Genomic DNA, 18866 nt, shown 5'->3' on the forward strand with positions numbered 1-18866 from the left:
CGGTTCGATGGTGTCAGTTCCAACAAAATTTGCACGCCTATTCAACAGCCTCCAAACACAAAGATTGTATCATGTGGACCCAATTTAGCCAAGAGTTGTAATAACAAACACTCACTCATTGTCCTTTTATTCGTTTGTATGGTTGGTGAAAACGAGAAGTATATGCGTCACCTTTTATTACGCCGTAAAAGAATCTCAACACACATTTTCTGCTTTCCTAGTTCTGTAACTCTGTTTACATGAAACCCACAATCTACTCTGTTATAAATTAAACACCCAAAGAAGCATCTCTCTGCTCGTTGACTCTCTTAAAGCTTCTCTAATGGCGATGGCTTCACTAACAACTTCTTCTGCTCTTCTCAACAAGTCCTTTTTACCTAACCGCTCTTCCCTCTCCTCCTCCTCTACCTCTCATTCTCGTCTTTACCGATTCTCTTCCTCTGTTCGCTCTCGTTTCCCTTCTGCCTCCATACGCGCCGTTGCTCTTGAACCAGTAAGCTCCTTTCTCTTTCTCTCTCTTAACGAATTGAAAACAGAACCTCTCAGTATATATTTTACAGGAACTAAACGAAACTCCAAATTCCGACAAGAAAGACACTGAAACTCAAAGTGTTAAAGTTGAGGAGACACAAGTGTTCGCGTGTCCTGTTTGTTACGAACCGCTTATGAGGAAAGGACCTTCAGGTATTAACCTGTAAGTTCTCACCTCATCTGATTATAAAGTTTTGTCTCTTTCAATCTGCCTTGACTTCTCCATAGAAAAAAAAAGTTTTATTTCTGTTGTTGTGAATTTTGCAGACAAGCAATCTACAGGTCTGGTTTCAAGTGTGGACAGTGTAACAAGACATACTCTAGCAAAGATGAATACTTGGATCTAACCGTCACTGCTGGTTTTGATTCTTTCAATGAAGTCAAACCCATTACAACTGAACTCTTTCGGTATATTTGGTTTTTGATCATCTCAACTGTTTTTTCTTTCTTGGCTATGTCTTAATGTTTCAAGAAATTGTTAGGAAGTAACTAGATGCTTTATATGAGATTATTGATTAGGCGGACAGCTAGACCGATTTTTTTAGAAAAATTGTTTTCGCCTTCTAGACCGATTCTTAGAACACTGTTTATTTGTTTGTTTAGGAGTCCATTAGTATCATTCTTGTACGAAAGAGGTTGGAGACAGAACTTTGCTCGAAGCGGTTTTCCTGGTCCAGATGAAGAGGTACATGGAACCATCTTTTCGTTCTTCTTCCTGCATCTCATGATGTATAATAATAATATATGATTCAAAAATTTGCAGTTTAGGATGGCTGAGGAGTACTTCAAAGAAGCAGAAGGTGGTGTCCTTGTGGACGTTAGCTGTGGAAGCGGTTTATTCTCAAGAAAATTTGCAAAGTCTGGCAAATACTCTGGCGTCATTGCTCTAGACTACTCTGAAAACATGCTTCGTCAGTGTAATGATTTCATCAAGAAGGACGCAACTTTCGATAGCTCGACTAACATAGCTGTTGTGAGAGCAGACGTCTCTCGTCTCCCTTTCCCTTCGGCTTCTGTTGATGCTGTTCATGCTGGTGCAGCATTGCACTGTTGGCCTTCTCCTACAAATGCTGTAAGCAAATTTTTTTTTTAAAATAAAATTTTGATCATGAATCTTGTTGTTTGATGCTTTTTTTTGTTGTTGTTGCTGTTACAAGATTGCTGAGATATGTCGTGTTCTGAGAAGTGGAGGTGTTTTTGTTGGGACAACGTTTCTAAGATACAGTCCTTCCACTCCATGGATTATCAGACCTTTTCAATCGGTAAAGAGAATGATAAGAATCATTCCATATTGTATAGAGTTTGGATGTTTATAATTAGTATGGTATTGTTTTGCAGAGGATTCTGCAGAACTACAATTACTTGATGCAGGATGAGATCAAGGATGTGTGTACAACATGTGGTCTCACAGATTATGAAGATATTGTTCAGGATTCTTTTATAATGTTTACTGCTAGGAAGCCATAGAGATATATGCTCTTTGCTACCTATTCATGTAACTTGTTGTATAGACACAAAAACAAAAGTGTTTATAGTAATAAAGAGGAACATGATATATAAAACTTGCAGAGGATGTGAGTGTAGTTAGTGAAACCCTAGCTTGCAAAACCTGCACAGAATCTATAGGTAATGAGTTTTTCTTTTGTTATAATATAATACAAACTAGATTAGGACCCGCCCTAAAGGGCGGAAATTGATTTGTCAAATTTCAATTAATAATATATGGTATATATAATATGTATATATAATATTATATATATTTTGTGTAACATTTATATATATATACATATTAGACATATATATAATATTTTATTAAAATATATAAAATTTAATAGTGTTATAATTTGTGTTGTACTTGTTATTAGTTTGTATTTAATCTTCTTTTATTTTTAGTATAATAATTTGCCTTGTCACACCTTTTACCTTTTAACTTATACACATAGTTATGCATTTTTTCAAAAAAAAAACGTTTACACATAGTCTCGTAAAATGTAATATATAAAAACATATTTAAAAAATCTACTGACCATATGCCACCATTATTTGGTTGTTTGAACAAAAAAAAATCATGTTCTTGTATAACTGTGTATGTTGTGATATGATGTAGGTGAAGAGTAAATATATGGAAGTAAAGTTAGTGATACGAACATGAACCTATGTTGGTCTATGCCACAATTATTTGGTTTTTGGAAGATCAATGAGCATAAGCATACACGGTCTTTGTATGCTTACGTTGTAAATGAGTCGGATATTTTTTCTCTTATGTCTGGAATGATATAGAACTCGTTGATTTAAGAGTGATTCAGTTTTATATGATCTAATTAGGGCTGGGCAAAAAATCCGAATCCGAAAAACCGAACCGAACCCGATCCAAAAAAGTAGCACCGAACCCGAACCAAAATTGATTAAATATCCGAACGAATTCAAAATTTCGGTATTTAAAGAACCGAAACCGAACCCGATCCGAACCGAAATATTTTGGGTACCCGAATGTATCCGAAATAAATTTATATACTTGAATATATATACCTTATTTTTATATATAATGTATATTAAAAATATATAAGATACCTTTTAATTTTCCAAAATACTCGGAAAATATATGCAAATAGTCAAAAGTAAATGTTTAAAATAGCTAAAATATACTGAAAACACCAAAATAGTTAAATATCTATTGATTCTTTATCCAAATATTCAAAGAAAACTAATTTATGTGTTAAATGAAGGTATTTTGGCATATATGTTATGAAAATTTATATGTAATATATTATCTTTCTTATAGATTTTGAAAATTTAAAGTATATAATAAATTTTGAAAATTTAAAAACATTTTAAATGGGTTATCCGAACCCGAACCGAACCCGTAAAAATCCGAACCGAACCCGAACCGAAATTTAAAAATATCCGAATGGGACTGAAATTTTTGACCCCGAAAACCCGAAACCCGAATAGACTGAACCGAAACCCGAATGGGTACCCGAACGCCCAGTCCTAGATCTAATTATATTAAGAGATTAACCAAAAATATTATAAAAGTGTTACTGGTTAGGTTTAACTAATCTATGTTGGTTAAGATTTGGTTTAATTTAAGTTGGTAGGTTGCATTGTATATGAGACATCATATATTCTAGCAACAATTATGAAAGAGTCCAAAATTTAAATGAGAACTTCAAATAGTAGATAATCCCTAAATTAATAGATTAGAAACCATTAAAGATGATGTGCTTTTATTATAAAACAGTTTTATTATTTTAATGCAATTATGATATGATTGTCGATTTCAAAACAAAAATGAGTTTTCCTACTATATGATTATATCTGAACATATTTCTTAAAGTACTTATCATAGCTACCGTTGATCCGGCTTTTAATAATGTACTTATTTGTTTATAAATTTCAATTTGAAAAGTAGAAAAATTATTTGACCAGTTTTTAACATGTCAGAATTATTTTATGGTTGACAAATTATAATTAAATTATAATTTTATATTGTAGAAATTTTATATATAATCTATGTTGAAATTCATATAATATACTTTAATTATTTTTAAGTGAGATAAAACTTTGGATCTTTAATACTTTTTTAATATGTGAAATATTTAATTTTTCTTCTAGTTTGAAGTTAGACGAGAAATCATTTATTAGAAATGTTATTTTCTGTTTTATTAAAATTGTAAAAATATTTCTATTTTGATTTAGGAGTAGAAACTGGAAACTTATTTTGGAATGTGTAAAAAGTCGCATAATCTACAGTATCATATATAATTTCAAAATTACTTTCATATATTAGAATTGTTGTTCTGTTTTCGATTTGGTTTAGGTAATTTCGGATTTGGTCAGGATAGTAAAACTTTAAACTGAAAAATACTCAGAAAAAATGATTTTCATTTGGTTCTGGTTCTAGTTTGGTTATTTCAGATTTAATATTAAGTATTTTGGGTAAGATATAAAACTTTTAGGATAATTTAGATAAAATTCTTGGATATTAGAAAAATAACGTGGATATTTTAGATAAAAATATCTGGATATTTTCGAGTAATTCGAATATTTTGTAATATTTTTTCTTTCAAATACTTTTAATAGATTTTTAAATTAAAAAAGTATTTAGTTATATTGCATGTATATACAGCCAATATTTTCATATAATCGAATATCTGTTTGAATTTAATTTGATTCCGGTTTGGTATCTCATTTTTGGATATAGAGGTATATGAACCATTCCGGCATTTGATGTTTTGTCTTGGTTCCGGTGGTTTTTTGGATATTTTTTTTAACCAAACTCAACCTACATGTTATATGGGCCTGAAAGTCCCATTAATGCAGGCCCAATATTCTCAAATGGGACTCTCTCTCTCTCTCTCTCTCTCTCTTTATCTCTCTCTCTCAGAAGACAAATGATAACTTCTGAGCTTCAATTCAATTCGCGATTAAGACTCCTTTAGGACTCAAATTCGCCATGGCAGAAAGGAAGAGAAAGCTCGAACCTCAATCCAACGACGACGCCGCCACAGAGGAGCAACCCCCGCAGAAGCAGCAGCTCCAATTCGAAAACGGCGACGAAGGAATCATCACCACAGAGATCAACAAAAAGGAAAACGACGACGATAGAGACGAGAATCAACGCCCTGAGGAAGACGACGGAGAGCCGATCGAAGATCTCCTGGAACCGTTTTCGAAGGAACAGCTCTCGATTCTCCTCAAGGAAGCAGCGGAGAAGCACCGCGACGTGGCCGATCGGATCCGAATCGTTGCGGACGAGGATCCGGTTCACCGCAAGATCTTCGTGCACGGATTCGCGTGGGACACCAAAGCGGACGCGCTAATCAAAGCGTTTAAGCAGTATGGAGAGATCGAGGATTGCAAATGCGTCGTCGATAAGGTCACGGGACAGTCCAAAGGCTACGGGTTTATCCTATTCAAGTCGCGTTCCGGCGCTCGCGGGGCTCTCAAGCAGCCTCAGAAGAAGATAGGGACTCGTATGGCTGCGTGTCAGTTAGCTTCCATGGGACCTGTTCAAGGAGGAGGGAACACTGTGGTGGGGGCGAGTTCTCAGCATTTTAACCCTGAGCATGTTCAGAGGAAGATCTATGTTAGTAACGTGAGCGCGGAGATTGATCCGCAGAGGTTGCTTGAGTTTTTCTCGAGGTTTGGGGAGGTGGAAGAAGGTCCGTTGGGGCTTGATAAAGCTACTGGGAGACCTAAAGGTTTCACTTTGTTTGTGTATAAGACTGCGGAGAGTGCTAAGAAGGCGTTGGAGGAGCCGCATAAGAGCTTTGAAGGCCATGTGTTGCATTGCCATAAAGCTAACGACGGGCCTAAACCTGTTAAGCAGCAGCATCAGCATCACCAGAACAATTATAATCAACGTTCACGCTACCAAAGGAACGAAGACACTGGTTACGGTGCAAGTGGAGGACATGGGCATTTCTTAGCTGGTAATGGTAATAACCAGGGGTTAAACCCAGCAATTGGTCAGGCCATCACGGCGGCTTTGCTGGCGTCTCAAGGTGCTGGAGTGGGTATGAACCAAGCGTTTGGACAGGCGTTGTTGGGGACTTTGGGGGCGCCTAGCCCAGGAGCGGTAGGTGGAATGCCAAGTGGCTATGGTACTCAAGCGAATATGACACCAGAGGTCTTTCCTGGTTACGGTTTCCAAGGTGGTTATCAGGGAGGTTATCAGACTCAGCTTCCTGGTCAGGGAGGTTATCAGAGTCAGCAACCTGGCCAGGGCGGTGCTGGAAGAGGGCAGCATGGTTTAGGGTATGGTGGTCAGTACATGTAAACACTCAGGTATACATCTGCTACTTCTTTTTGATGTTCTGCGTCTGTCTATACCTGAATTTTGTCTCGTTTCAGTTTTGTTTTTGAAGCTTGTACATGGGGTCCTGATATGTTTTGTCAATATTTTCAATTAAGTTAACTGGCAGCTGATGTTTGTCAGTTAATCTTTTTGCAGTTTTGATTTCACAGACTCATGAGTTTGTTGTTGTATTCGGTTTTGCACCAGTTTTTTTATTTAATTGTGAAACTCTCGTCTTATTTTCTCAATTCGTTGTGCAGATATTCATAAACAGTGTTTTTAATATTGGCCTGGTGAATCTTCTCAAGTTATTAAGGAGCTGATGCAAAATGGAGTTGTTTAGTTTTCGGATGAAATGTTACTCTTTGGTTTCTACAAAGGCCATGACTCTTCAAACCTTTCAAGAAGTTTTATTTTCCCAACTCTTTTTAAGATATTCCAGATAACCTACTTTCGTCGTCGTTTTATCTTTTGTGTGAACGATTTCATTTGTAAAAGTTATACAGTGTTTACCATTACTTATTTCGCTCGGTTTAGATTCGTATTTTCCCTTTGTTCGTTTTATCAGACGCTAGTTTTTATTGGTTTCCTATATGTTCGTGGTTTTGTTGTTTGGTTCTCCAATGAACTTAATATTTTGGGCATACTTGTTACTGTACAAATGAATGTATAATGCGTATTATTTTGTTTTCGGCATGTAATATTTGCTTAAATATGACTCCTCTCACAGGTGTTTTTGACTGAAGGCTGAATGGTTCATATGCCCAACAAAATCGTACAGGTTAAGTTTTTTACCAATCCCAATTCGGTGACAATAATTTTGAATGCTGCTTGTTTTACGGACAAAAATGGTGAAAGTTTCTTGTTTAGCTCTCTACTTAAAGTTTGAACAAGCCTTGCAGTGCATCCTTCAAGCTTTGGGTTCTTATAAAAGTAGCGTTTATCTGGTGTCCTTAGAGTGCCTCTTTGCTTGAAAGGCATATAATTTGAATCGATGAAAACAGTATGAAAGTAGAAACGTGCAGTATATTAGTGTGTTTTTGTTGCATCTTGGGCGCTCTGGAATGTCTTTTTAGTTTAAAGATAAGCATAGCTGTTGTGTGATAGTGAATTATACGCATTCGAAATGTGTCTTTTCTTTACTCAGAAATGCTTTCAGGCTTTGAACGACTGGGTTGTGTATTTAATTGTGGAATCAAGTGCTATCTACGACTAGTTCAATGTTGAGTTGAGATTCATGATAATCAGTGGATAGTTTCACTCTCTCTTTAGGTTTTCTTTAGACGACTACTTCGTAAAATTTGTATTTAACTAATGAAACCTAATTGAACACTTGATTCTTGAGAGATCTCTGTTAGCTACAGAAAGGATATATGTGTTAAGACACAGAAAGGATAGAGTCTGTGTGTTGTTCTTCTCTCTGTGACAGGATCAAACAGGATTCACTGTTCATCATATGTTCTCATCGAGTTCACCAAAAGGAGCACACTCTTGATTCTCCTAATCTTTGTTACACTGATGAAATGCATTTGGGATCTAGTCATACATAAAGAAAGGAAAGATAAGGGGGAAGCAGAAACACGTGGGAGAACATCCCGAAGAGGAAGCACACGCGGATCTTCATGCAAACCATCCCCGATTCTCTTCACACACCAACCATCCATGTGGTCCCTCTCTCCCTTTGTCCCCTTCCTCCTTTTACGTGATTATATAATAAGTAAGAGTACCTTGAATATTTGTTAGATAAACCCAATGTACAAGGTTTACTAAGCACTTGATATCACGTTTCCCTTGAGGACTATTGCTTCTTCCTTTTCAGGTATAATCTGAAAAGTAGCTTTGAATTGAAAATTCCATTTAAGGCACAGTTTCAAGTTTTAGTGTAACAGTTACTTTCTTATGCAAAAAGGTTCTTTTATTTCTCTCTATACCCATTCTCTCACGTGTGTAAATTAAGGAGAGAGAAGAGAAGGGAATGTGTGTTTTGGTTTTGTAATCTCTCCCTTCTTCACTGACCAAAGGTTTGCCACAGACACGACACTTGTACACACAGAGAATCCAAGTTCCTTTCTTTCTTCTCTTCGTCTGCTTCTTTAATCTCCAGTTTGTTCCTTTCTTAGTTATCTTGAATGCTGCATGCAACTTCCTACCCCACTGCCTTTGATTTATTAGACATCCTCTCTAGTTAGGTGTTTAGATCGACCAGGGGTTTCTAATTTGCATATACATTGTTTTCGTTTCTCTCTTTTTCTAAAGGTGGTTTACATGGGTTCTCTAAGAGGAAACGTTGAAGAGCCTATCCATCAGTCATTACCTAGACAAAACTCTCTCTACAGCTTAAAGCTGCATGAGGTTCAAACCCACTTTGGAAGTTCCTCAAAACCATTGGGAAGCATGAACCTTGACGAGCTTCTCAAGAGTGTCTGGTCTGCTGAAGCTACTCAGCCACTAGAAGGAACAGAGGAAGGGATCACTCGTCAAAGAAGCTTGACCTTGCCTCGAGGTCTCAGCAGAAAGACAGTTGAAGATGTTTGGAGAGACATTCAACAGGACAAGAACGGATGCAGTAGTAATAATCCTAACAAGCAGCCTACATTCGGTGAAATCACACTTGAGGATTTGCTGTTAAAAGCTGGTGTAGTGACTGAGGCAATGACGGTCCCTCAGAATGTTGTCAACGTAGCTTCAAATGGGCAATGGGCTCAGTATCAACATCAGCCTCAGCATCAAGGGTTTATGCCGTATCCGGTTTGTGACATGCAAGAAATGGTGTCTCCGACGAGTTTCGTGATGGGTGGATTATCTGATACACCACCACAAGCACATGGGAGGAAAAGAGTGGCTTCATCAGGAGGAGAGTTCGTGGAGAGGATTGTAGAGAGGAAGCAGAAGAGGATGATCAAGAACAGAGAATCTGCATCACGTTCACGAGCTAGGAAACAGGTTATAAAGAATGAAGAACTTATGTGTTCTTAATTTTTTTGTTGGTTTAATAATATTGTTTTTTTTTAATTTAGCAGGCTTATACTCAAGAATTAGAGATCAAGGTTTCAAGCTTAGAAGAAGAAAACCAAAAACTTCGGAGGCTAATGGTAATTTAAGAGTCCCATCTCTTCTTGTTACTATGTTGTAGTTTCTGTTTTAATGGTTAACCATTTGATTAAGTGTTTTTTTATTTAATTTATATATTGAATGTTTGATTTATTGGCAGGAGGTGGAGAAGATCCTGCCAAGTGAACCACCACCGGAACCTAAGTGGAAGCTCAGGCGAGCAAGCTCTGCTTCTTTCTGATCTTTACAAAACTCTTTTTCTGTCTTTCTTGTTCTTCTCTGTGTTGGTTCATATTAGAGAGAGAGATACATCTTTGTTATTTGTATATTATTGTATACTTAATATGTGACTCGTAACAATGTTTTAATTTACATTTCCATTTGCAGCTGGTTTTGAGTATTGAAATTATGAATTTGACAACATTTGTAACTCTGTTTCTAATCTGTAATCACTATGCTGATGCAGTGTCTAATCATCCCCTTACTATTATTTGAGGATCACTTATCAAATTAACCTTTTGCTCATGTGTTTATTACATATGTGCCATTTCCTATGTGGCATCTCCATATTTCATCTCACATCAATTTTTCAAAAGCCCATCCTTACCTAGAATATTTACTTCTCATGCCATTGTAATGGACATATGTTATAATCAAAAGGGAATAAATGTTATTAATACCCAATGCTTTGCGTGATGTGCTATACGTGATGTGCATATAGTTAATGTCCAATGCTTTACGTTCATGCTAAACCATAAACTACCTCTTATATGCCTCTTTTATATTTTATGTTTACAAAATATGTTTATAAAATAGAGTTATATTGCTCGCAGGAAATGACACTTTTATATGCATGTTTTATAGTTTATGTTTATACAGACAATAACATTATGTATACTTCTTTTGTATTTTGGTGATGTATTCTTTCTCAACTGAAGTTATAATGCTGATACTAACATAAAATATTTTTTTTTTTCACCGCAGAATATATATATATATTTTTGTTCCAAGAACATATATATTTATATATATATATATATTGTTAATATAATGCTCATACTTATATCCCCTTACTATTATTTGAGGAGACCACTTATCAAATTAACCTTTTGCTCATGTGTTTATTACATGTGTGCTATTTCCTATGTGGCATCTCCATATTTCACCTCACACCAATTTTTCAAAAGCCCATCCTTACCTAGAATATTTACTTCTCATGCCATTGTAATGGACATATGTTATAATCAAAAGGGAATAAATGTTATTAATACCCAATGCTTTGCGTGATGTGCTATACGTGATGTGCATATAGTTAATGTCCAATGCTTTACGTTCATGCTAAACCATAAACTACCTCTTATATGCCTCTTTTATATTTTATGTTTACAAAATATGTTTATAAAATAGAGTTATATTGCTCGCAGGAAATGGCACTTTTATATGCATGTTTTATAGTTTATGTTTATACAGACAATAACATTATGTATACTTCTTTTATATTTTGGTGATGTATTCTTTCTCAACTGAAGTTATAATGCTGATACTAACATAAAATATATTTTTTTCACCGCAGAATATATATATATATTTTTGTTCCAAGAACATATATATTTATATATATATATATTGTTAATATAATGCTCATACTTATAATAGTTGTATGTCATATTTTCATACACATCCATCGTTTCGTGAAAACATATATTTTGAAGAATTGTTTTTATATTTTATGTGTATCGTAATTTTTATACTTTTGTATTTTTATAATACAATGAAAGCATAATTTAAAACGATTTAATGATACAATAAATGTCATTATTGAATATGAAATCTCGCAAATCATGAATATAAAATTTCCCAAATTGGTATGCCAGTCAAGGAATAATTATGATTGATTTATGATTCAGTCCCTAATCAGATCGTACATTATTATTTGCATTAATTTCTTGAATTTCCTGAATATGAAATCTCGCAAAGCATGATTGATTTAGGATTCAGTCCCTAATCAGATCGAACTATTTCCGTATTAACTCAATCACCACCTAATTGAGGCTTAATTGATATGATTAGCGATATTTCTTTTAATGTTTCATATTTGAGGCATAGTCTTAGTTTTGATGTTACCATAATTATAAAAACTCTTTGTCACATTTGTTATAAAAGGAAAGCCAGGTGAGTAAATGGTTGTCTTTTGTTTTGTTATAAAAACTCTTTGTCACATTTCGTTGACACCCAACACAAATGGCTGTCTTTTATTTGTGCCTTTCAAAAATATCTTCGATGGATCGCGTAATCCTCATATTCTGATTGGTAATTCAATTTTTTCTGTTCATGAAGTATCAAATATTGTTTAACTAGCAGCGTATTGTTATATAGTTGTTTTACTAATCCATTTTGGTTATCATAGATGTCATCGGACATGTTGTGCAAGTGGGTCGCATTCAGATGTTTTCAGTTAATGGAAAAGAGATCCCGAAGATTTCATTGCTGATACGTGATGCATAGTAAGTTCCGTTTAAAAATCATATTCAAATTTTCGTCACATAGTTGATATCCCTTATATATTAAAATAGAAGCACTTTTAGAGACTAACCTTATATTCATGTGTTATTAACAAGAATGACATTTCCTATGTGGCAACACCATATTACTTCTCAACCTCTTTGTGTAAAATTCCTCTTCTTACTAGACTTATTACATTTTTTGCCATTGTGAAATAATAGTAGCTTAACATAATGTTTTAGTCATATTAATTGATATTAATTGGTTATGTGCATTGATATGGACGATAATATCAAATCCGATAGGGTTTTTATAATGTTATACGAAATTAATATGATAGTATATGATATCTATAGTCACAATTGATAGAGTTTTGACTATATATATGATTCATATTTTTATAATATTATATTTCTTTACGACTCTAAATTATAAATGATATTTTTAGGGACTGAAAAATATAAATGATTCATAATTTTGTTTTTCTATAAAACTTTAGTGCATGACATTTATTTTGATGAATATTTTTTGTATTTTATGGGATACATGACATTCATTTTTAGATAGACAATATAAATTGTTTTATATTATAATATCAAAATGTCGTATATAAAAATTTATGAGCAATCTTGAAAATTATAAAATACATTAAAAAAGGAATTCCATATTAAATTTATTGCAATCCCTAAATTTTTGCAAAAATACTTTTTGATTACAAAATTATCATAAATGATGACATATATATTGAAAATGGAAATTTATATAATTCTTTCCGATTAAATTTAAGGCAAATATCAATGTTTAATGTGGACTTCCTTAATTTATGCCATATGCATATAATACTTTCTATAATTATCTGAAAATCTCTGATTATAATCATATACGAAATTAATAGGATAGTCTAATATATATAGTCACAACTGATAGAGTTTTGACTATATATACAATTCATATTATTATAATATTTAACTTCTTTACGATTAATAAATGATACATGACATTTTTAAGAGATTAGAAAATATACAAGAATCATAATTATGTTCTTCTATAAATCTTTAGTACATGACATTTATTTTGAATAATATTTTTTAGTTTATGAGATACATGATATTTATTTTGGATTGGACAATACAAACTGCTTTATATTGTAAAATCAAAGTCGTATATAAAACATTATGAGCTTACATTCAAAAAGGAATTACATATTAATTTTTTTGCATTCCCTTAAATTTTGCAATAATACTGTTCATTACAAAATTATCATAAATGGTGATAGACATTTCATTTGAAAATTTATATAATTATTTTCGACTAAATTTAAAGAACAAACCATTTTTAATGTGTAATTCCTTAATTTTCGCCATATGTTTATAATACTTTCTATTATTATCTTGAAATCTAAAATTATAATCCTAAACAAAATTAATAGGATAATCTTATATATTAGTCACAAATGATAGAGTTTTGACTATGTATATACATTCATATTTTTATAATATTTAATTTCTTTATGATTCATACCATTCTTTAGGGATTGGAAACTATGATTATAAAACTTTGGTATGTGACTTTTATTTTTATTAATATTTTTTGTATTTTATGGGATACATGACATTTATTTTGAGATAATATAAACTGTTTTATATTGTAAAATCAAAATGTTGTATATAAAAATTTATGAGCAATCTTGAAATATTATAAAATACATTTCAAAAAGGAATTTCCTATTAAATTTCTTCCAATCTCTTAATTTTGTGCAATAAATTGTTTTACGAAATTATCATAAATGGTGACATACATTAAATTTGGAAATTCATATAATTATTTCCGATTAAATTTAAGAAAAACATCATTTTTAATGTGGACTTCCTTAATTTTTGCCCTATACATGTAATACTTTATATAATTATCTAGAAATCGACGAACAATTAGGGATTTACAACATTAATTTGTAGCAATATCTAAATATATCAGGTGATGAGAAAAGAGATCGAATCCAACATCCGAACCGTAGCCCATGATCTCATGTCCCATCAATATTTTTTTAGTAAAAACACTCTTTATAAATAAAAAATAAATCAAAAGAAACTCATATGTATTTTGAGTCATAATGGATATTAAGGTTCGATAAAGGGTCTCTTTTACAATTTTGAGTCCTAATAAATCCACTAAATTTACTTCAATTTATTTATATTCTTCTTACAACTTTTATGTACTTCAAAATCAGTATGATTTTAATGAAATATAACGATTTAAATTCGATAATAAGACAATTACATTTGTCAACCATAATAAAATTATCATTATCCGGATACTTCAATAAATTTTTTTGTTGATTGAAAAATTCAATAAACCTCTAATCCCAAGTTGGTTTTCCTTACATTAATCTGTATGACAACATTACTTATCCTAATTATACCAAATATAATATGTCATTTTTATGTTTTAAATATCTATAATTAAAATTTATAATTTCTTTTCCGTTCGCCCCGCACAGGGTGCGGGTGATCACCTAGTTTCTGTATTATTCACTCTGCATCATGGTTTTGTGGAATGCAAATAAGATCCTTAATGATCATTTCTCTTAGAAACTCTCGCCGCCTGTAAACGCAATAAGGTGCTTATCGGTTGCGGCCAGAGTTGGGAGTTTGACTCTAGTTGGCTCAGAGGAGGAGCTTGAAGGAGAGAAGAGTATAACACTTGTTTCAGACATGCCATTGTTGAAATCAACCAGAGTCTCTAAGGTGTATATACTCTCTCCAGCTGCATAACCACCTAACAGTTGATATGATCTGTCTGATTGATCCATTGTCAAACACATATCTTCCGAACCTATACACATCATATCATCAACCAATCAATCAATTCTTTAATTTCTTGAACTGAAAAATTGGTTTAGTGGTTAAAACTATTAAGGACTTAAAACTTACAAGCAGCGAGTTCGAGCTGAGTTTGATAAACGAATTCAAGAACGGCAGAGACATCTCTCTCGAAATCTTGAAACGGTCCGTCTTCAAAGTTCATCTTCCTTAGCTTACATACTCCTTCTCCTAACTCCATCATCGCTCCTTTATGGTTCTAAACAATAAAAAAAAACAGAACATTAAAAATGTGGACGAAAGAGAGAGGGAGAGATGGAGACTTACGTTGTTAAAGAGATGATGGAATCCGACAGCACACTGAAGTATCCCATGGAACAGCGTTCGAGCTGGCTCCTCAGCTCGAATCCAGAGTGCTTCCAGGGCGTCGTGGCTTTTGTAATAATCTCTCTGGTTGAAGAGAGAGACAGCTTCCTCAAAGCTCCAGTTCTCATCCTCCTCGTCTTCTTCATCTTCTCCGGCGTTGTCTTCGTTGTATCTTACGATGGATCTTCGGCTGAAACGGACGCGTATGGAACCGAACTCTCGAATAGTTGAAGCAGTAGTAACAGAGAGTGGAGATGAAGGTATCGAAGAGATGAATGAAAAAGATGGGAGAAGCGTACAAGAAGAAGGAAGCTGGAGATGTTTAGGAGAAACAGCCATGAATGATATCTCAAAAGTCAGAGCTCGAGCCAGTTAGCTCTACTGCATGGTTCTTGTTTGCTTGCGCCATTTTTTTGTGGTCATCGTTTACCCCCAACACTTTTAAACATTGGGCTATATTGGGTTTTTATAAATCATATAAGGCCCATTGTTAATGGCGTAGCTTCTTTTTGTTTTTGTTTTTTTTGTTTTTTGTGATTTACCTTCTTCTTCTTTGTTATCATATTTGCAAAGTCTGAACTCTTGCTTACACCATTAAATTGATACATTATTTATCATGCCATCTGAAACTCAAAAATATCAGAAAATCTAAATCATTCTCATTACAAGATCTTAATCAGTATCTTAGGAGTAAAAAAATACAACAAAAATAAACAGACAACAAAAAAGGAGGGAAAAACTGTATCTCATATATATTATATGAAACATATTTCTTGTTTGAGTGGTTTTTTATTTATTTTAAAACTAAATTCTATAACAAAAATCTAGCATTCATCAATTTTAGAGTAAGATATTAGAATGAAATTTACTTCCTTTTTTAGAAGAAAAAAAATTGATAAAGAAAGAGAAGTGAGTTGGAGATCTCTGCCACCTCTAATACCAAAAAAAAAAGTCAGTGAATTATGATATATATGGTGCCAAAACAGTGACCTAATTAAGTACCCTTCACAAATATTCCAAACTCTGATATCAACCTTTTCCCCACCAATATTTTTTTCTTCTAAAAAGTAATTTAGTTTTTGTAGAACACTATTTAAATATCAACGTCACTAGTTTTCCCGCTACCACCCGCAAACGCAGCTTTTGCGGTTCGTAGCGGTTGTTGGCGTTTCGAAACAATCACAGAAAACGCTACAAATCGCTTCAAACCGCTCCGAACCTCTTAAAATCAAAAGCTGGTTCCAGCTAGCGTTTGCGGTTGCGGGAGGATAATTTTTTTTCTTTAATAACAGAATAAATAAAATAATACTAAAAATATCCAATAAAAATTTTCAATTGAAATAATAGAAATTGTAAAATGTATTCATATTATATTTTAATTTATATTATAAAAATTCAAAACTAAAATATTTTCTATAAATTTTTAAAATTGAATAATATGATTTTATAAATATAAATTTTATATTTATCATATTATTATGATTTTAATATTTTTATAATTACCTAAAATGTAAATATTGTTAAATTATTATTTAACAGATGTTGCGTTTGGTAGTTTACCAGTCATAAGAATCCCGCAAACGCAACAATTTCTAACAGCTGTACCAGTCGTACAAATCTCTAGAAAACGCTTAAAACCGCAACTACCCGCACCCGCAAACTCCCGCAACCGCAACCGCAACCGCTGCGGTTACACTAGTCAGACCCTAATACTAATAAAATATTAATCTACAGTACCCATCTACCCTCTCATTTTACGTATATATAATCCATCTTTTAGGACAGAACCCACCGAAAGCTCCACAAACTCCATTAAAAACAAAACAAGGCGGCGCAAAAGAAGAAGAGAAAGATGCAACCGGAGACTTCAGATCAGATGTTGTATTCGTTCCTCACTGGAAACGAACTCTCCGGCGGAGGATTCTCCGTTTCAGGTGACTACATGTCGACTATGCAGAGCTTGTGCGGGTCGTCTTCGTCGACGTCATCTTATTACCCACTAGCGATCTCCGGCATCGGAGAAACGGTTGCTCAAGACAGAGCTCTTGCTGCGTTGAGGAATCACAAAGAAGCTGAGCGAAGAAGAAGAGAGAGGATTAATTCTCATCTCAATAAGCTCCGTAACGTCCTTTCTTGTAACTCCAAGGTAATCTAAATTTTAATTCATACAAATACACTTTATATATATAAAACCCATACACATCTTCATACATATACGTGCGTTATCTTATTAATTAGGCAAAAAATAGTTTATGGGTGTGTTAGGGTTTGCATCTTCTCCAACACAAATATTACCTCTTTATAAGATTTCTTATATACGTTCCATTTCGATTCTGAGTTATTAGCTCATGAATACTTTACAATTTTCATGATATCTTTGGTATATGTATCTTTTTAGAACAGTCGAGCCTTTTTCTGTGTAATTTGTTATTCATACTAAAACACACATGTATTAACAATTCATATATAGTTGTCATTATATGTAACTCTACAAAGTTTGATGTTCGATGATTTTGAATGTATATACGTATGTTGATTTAAAATATCCAAAACATGCAAGTGGGTGAGAAGATATAGAAGACGAGAAGAAAAAAAAACTTAAAGCTTCATGGCTTTTTTTTGAGAATCTCGTTGGGATGATAGTATATCACTTTTTTGGGAAAGTTGTCAAGCTTTTTCAGTTTATTTGATATGATATGATATGAACACCTTCTTGATCCCAACTCGAATATGTTTTTTATATATATCCAAAATATTCATTTGTAAATTCATGTTTTCATTTCAGACCGATAAAGCCACACTGCTGGCCAAAGTGGTTCAACGAGTCAAAGAACTTAAACAACAAACCCTAGAGATCTCCGACTCCGACCAAACCCTTCTACCCTCAGAGACTGACGAGATTAGCGTTCTACACTATGGAGACTACTCAGACGACGGTCATATAATCTTCAAAGCATCTTTATGCTGTGACGACAGATCAGATCTCATGCCTGACATCATGGAGATTCTTAAGTCTCTTCACATGAAGACACTTCGAGCTGAGATTTCAACTCTTGGTGGTCGGACTAGAAGTGTTCTTGTCGTAGCTGCCGACAAAGAGATGCACGGCGTCGAATCTGTTCATTTCTTACAGAACGCTCTCAAGTCGCTGCTCGAGCGGTCAAGCAAGTCTTTGATGGAACGTAGTTCTGGTGGTGGAGAACGGTCAAAACGTCGTCGTGCGCTGGATCACATCATAATGGTGTGAGATGATGAGAGTACACTTAAGGTCTTTTACATATAGGGTATGATCGATCATAATTAACTTGGTTATAATTACCAAAGCCTTTTTTAGTGTTCCTACTTTATAATGTTTTATGGTTTTGGTTATAAGAGTGTAAGCAAGTGTTGTAAGTAGGTTTGGTGTGTTAAATCTTTTTCTTTTCTTTTTCAAGAAGAAGAAAAAGATGATCTAAATATTTATATATAAAGAATATTTTTCATGCTATTTTCATTTTGTTTGAGTTGTTGGTGTGAGGACTACTAGGATTTTGAGATATGCGAGAATATTTGTCGACGTAGAAGAATCTAAAGTAACAGATATTATTGGTGCAGTCAAAAGAAACTAGATCTATGTTACACTATATACGTGAATGTGTACAAGTACATGGTGAATAGAAGTCTATGTTTGTATGCTGTGAGTTTCGAAGCGACCCTTATGTCACCTTTGTCCCCAAATGAATCTAGTCTCCCCTCCCTTTCTTTGTTCATGTTTTTCTAAATGTGTACATTTGACCACATTTTTCAGTCCGAAGAAT

At 33.7% G+C, this 18866-nt stretch overlaps 5 protein-coding genes across 7 annotated transcripts; 4 read left to right on the forward strand and 1 right to left on the reverse strand.

Annotated features, from left to right (window-relative positions):
- The first annotated feature begins 249 nt into the window (after positions 1–249).
- Positions 250–2101, forward strand: LOC108849346 (uncharacterized methyltransferase At2g41040, chloroplastic). Its single transcript, XM_018622893.2, has 7 exons — positions 250–493; positions 561–694; positions 799–939; positions 1135–1216; positions 1295–1603; positions 1689–1793; positions 1870–2101. The coding sequence occupies exons 1-7, from the start codon at positions 323–325 to the stop codon at positions 1996–1998; spliced, it is 1071 nt and encodes a 356-aa protein (XP_018478395.1). The 5' UTR covers positions 250–322; the 3' UTR covers positions 1999–2101.
- Positions 2102–4908: 2807 nt separating this feature from the next.
- Positions 4909–8605, forward strand: LOC108854416 (UBP1-associated protein 2B). Of its 3 annotated transcripts, XR_008945132.1 has the most exons (3): positions 4909–6321; positions 7062–7112; positions 8588–8605. XR_008945132.1 is itself a non-coding variant. In XM_018627965.2 (2 exons), the coding sequence occupies exon 1, from the start codon at positions 4988–4990 to the stop codon at positions 6311–6313; it is 1326 nt and encodes a 441-aa protein (XP_018483467.1). In that variant the 5' UTR covers positions 4910–4987; the 3' UTR covers positions 6314–6321; positions 7062–8253. The 3 variants fall into 3 exon arrangements, 2 of the variants coding, with proteins under 2 accessions (XP_018483467.1, XP_018483468.1); XM_018627965.2 differs by lacking the exon at positions 8588–8605 and having other exon boundaries at positions 4910–6321; positions 7062–8253; XM_018627966.2 differs by lacking the exons at positions 7062–7112; positions 8588–8605 and adding an exon at positions 6592–7032 and having other exon boundaries at positions 4910–6321.
- LOC108854417 (ABSCISIC ACID-INSENSITIVE 5-like protein 3) lies at positions 7859–9805 on the forward strand. Its single transcript, XM_018627968.2, has 4 exons — positions 7859–7995; positions 8588–9274; positions 9352–9423; positions 9543–9805. Exons 1-4 carry the CDS (start codon positions 7954–7956, stop codon positions 9621–9623), a joined length of 882 nt encoding a protein of 293 aa, XP_018483470.1. The 5' UTR covers positions 7859–7953; the 3' UTR covers positions 9624–9805.
- Positions 9806–13916: 4111 nt separating this feature from the next.
- Positions 13917–15486, reverse strand: LOC108852328 (uncharacterized). The gene is made up of 3 exons (XM_018625825.2): positions 15031–15486; positions 14815–14962; positions 13917–14716 (listed from the first exon to the last, which is right to left on the reverse strand). Exons 1-3 carry the CDS (start codon positions 15406–15408, stop codon positions 14469–14471), a joined length of 774 nt encoding a protein of 257 aa, XP_018481327.1. The 5' UTR covers positions 15409–15486; the 3' UTR covers positions 13917–14468.
- A 1353-nt stretch (positions 15487–16839) lies between these two features.
- LOC108849657 (transcription factor bHLH106) lies at positions 16840–18556 on the forward strand. Its single transcript, XM_018623247.2, has 2 exons — positions 16840–17215; positions 17855–18556. Exons 1-2 carry the CDS (start codon positions 16922–16924, stop codon positions 18314–18316), a joined length of 756 nt encoding a protein of 251 aa, XP_018478749.1. The 5' UTR covers positions 16840–16921; the 3' UTR covers positions 18317–18556.
- The last annotated feature ends 310 nt before the right edge of the window (positions 18557–18866 follow it).

The sequence above is a fragment of the Raphanus sativus genome, chromosome 4 (genome assembly GCF_000801105.2).
Source record: "Raphanus sativus cultivar WK10039 chromosome 4, ASM80110v3, whole genome shotgun sequence".
Lineage (NCBI taxonomy): Eukaryota > Viridiplantae > Streptophyta > Magnoliopsida > Brassicales > Brassicaceae > Raphanus > Raphanus sativus.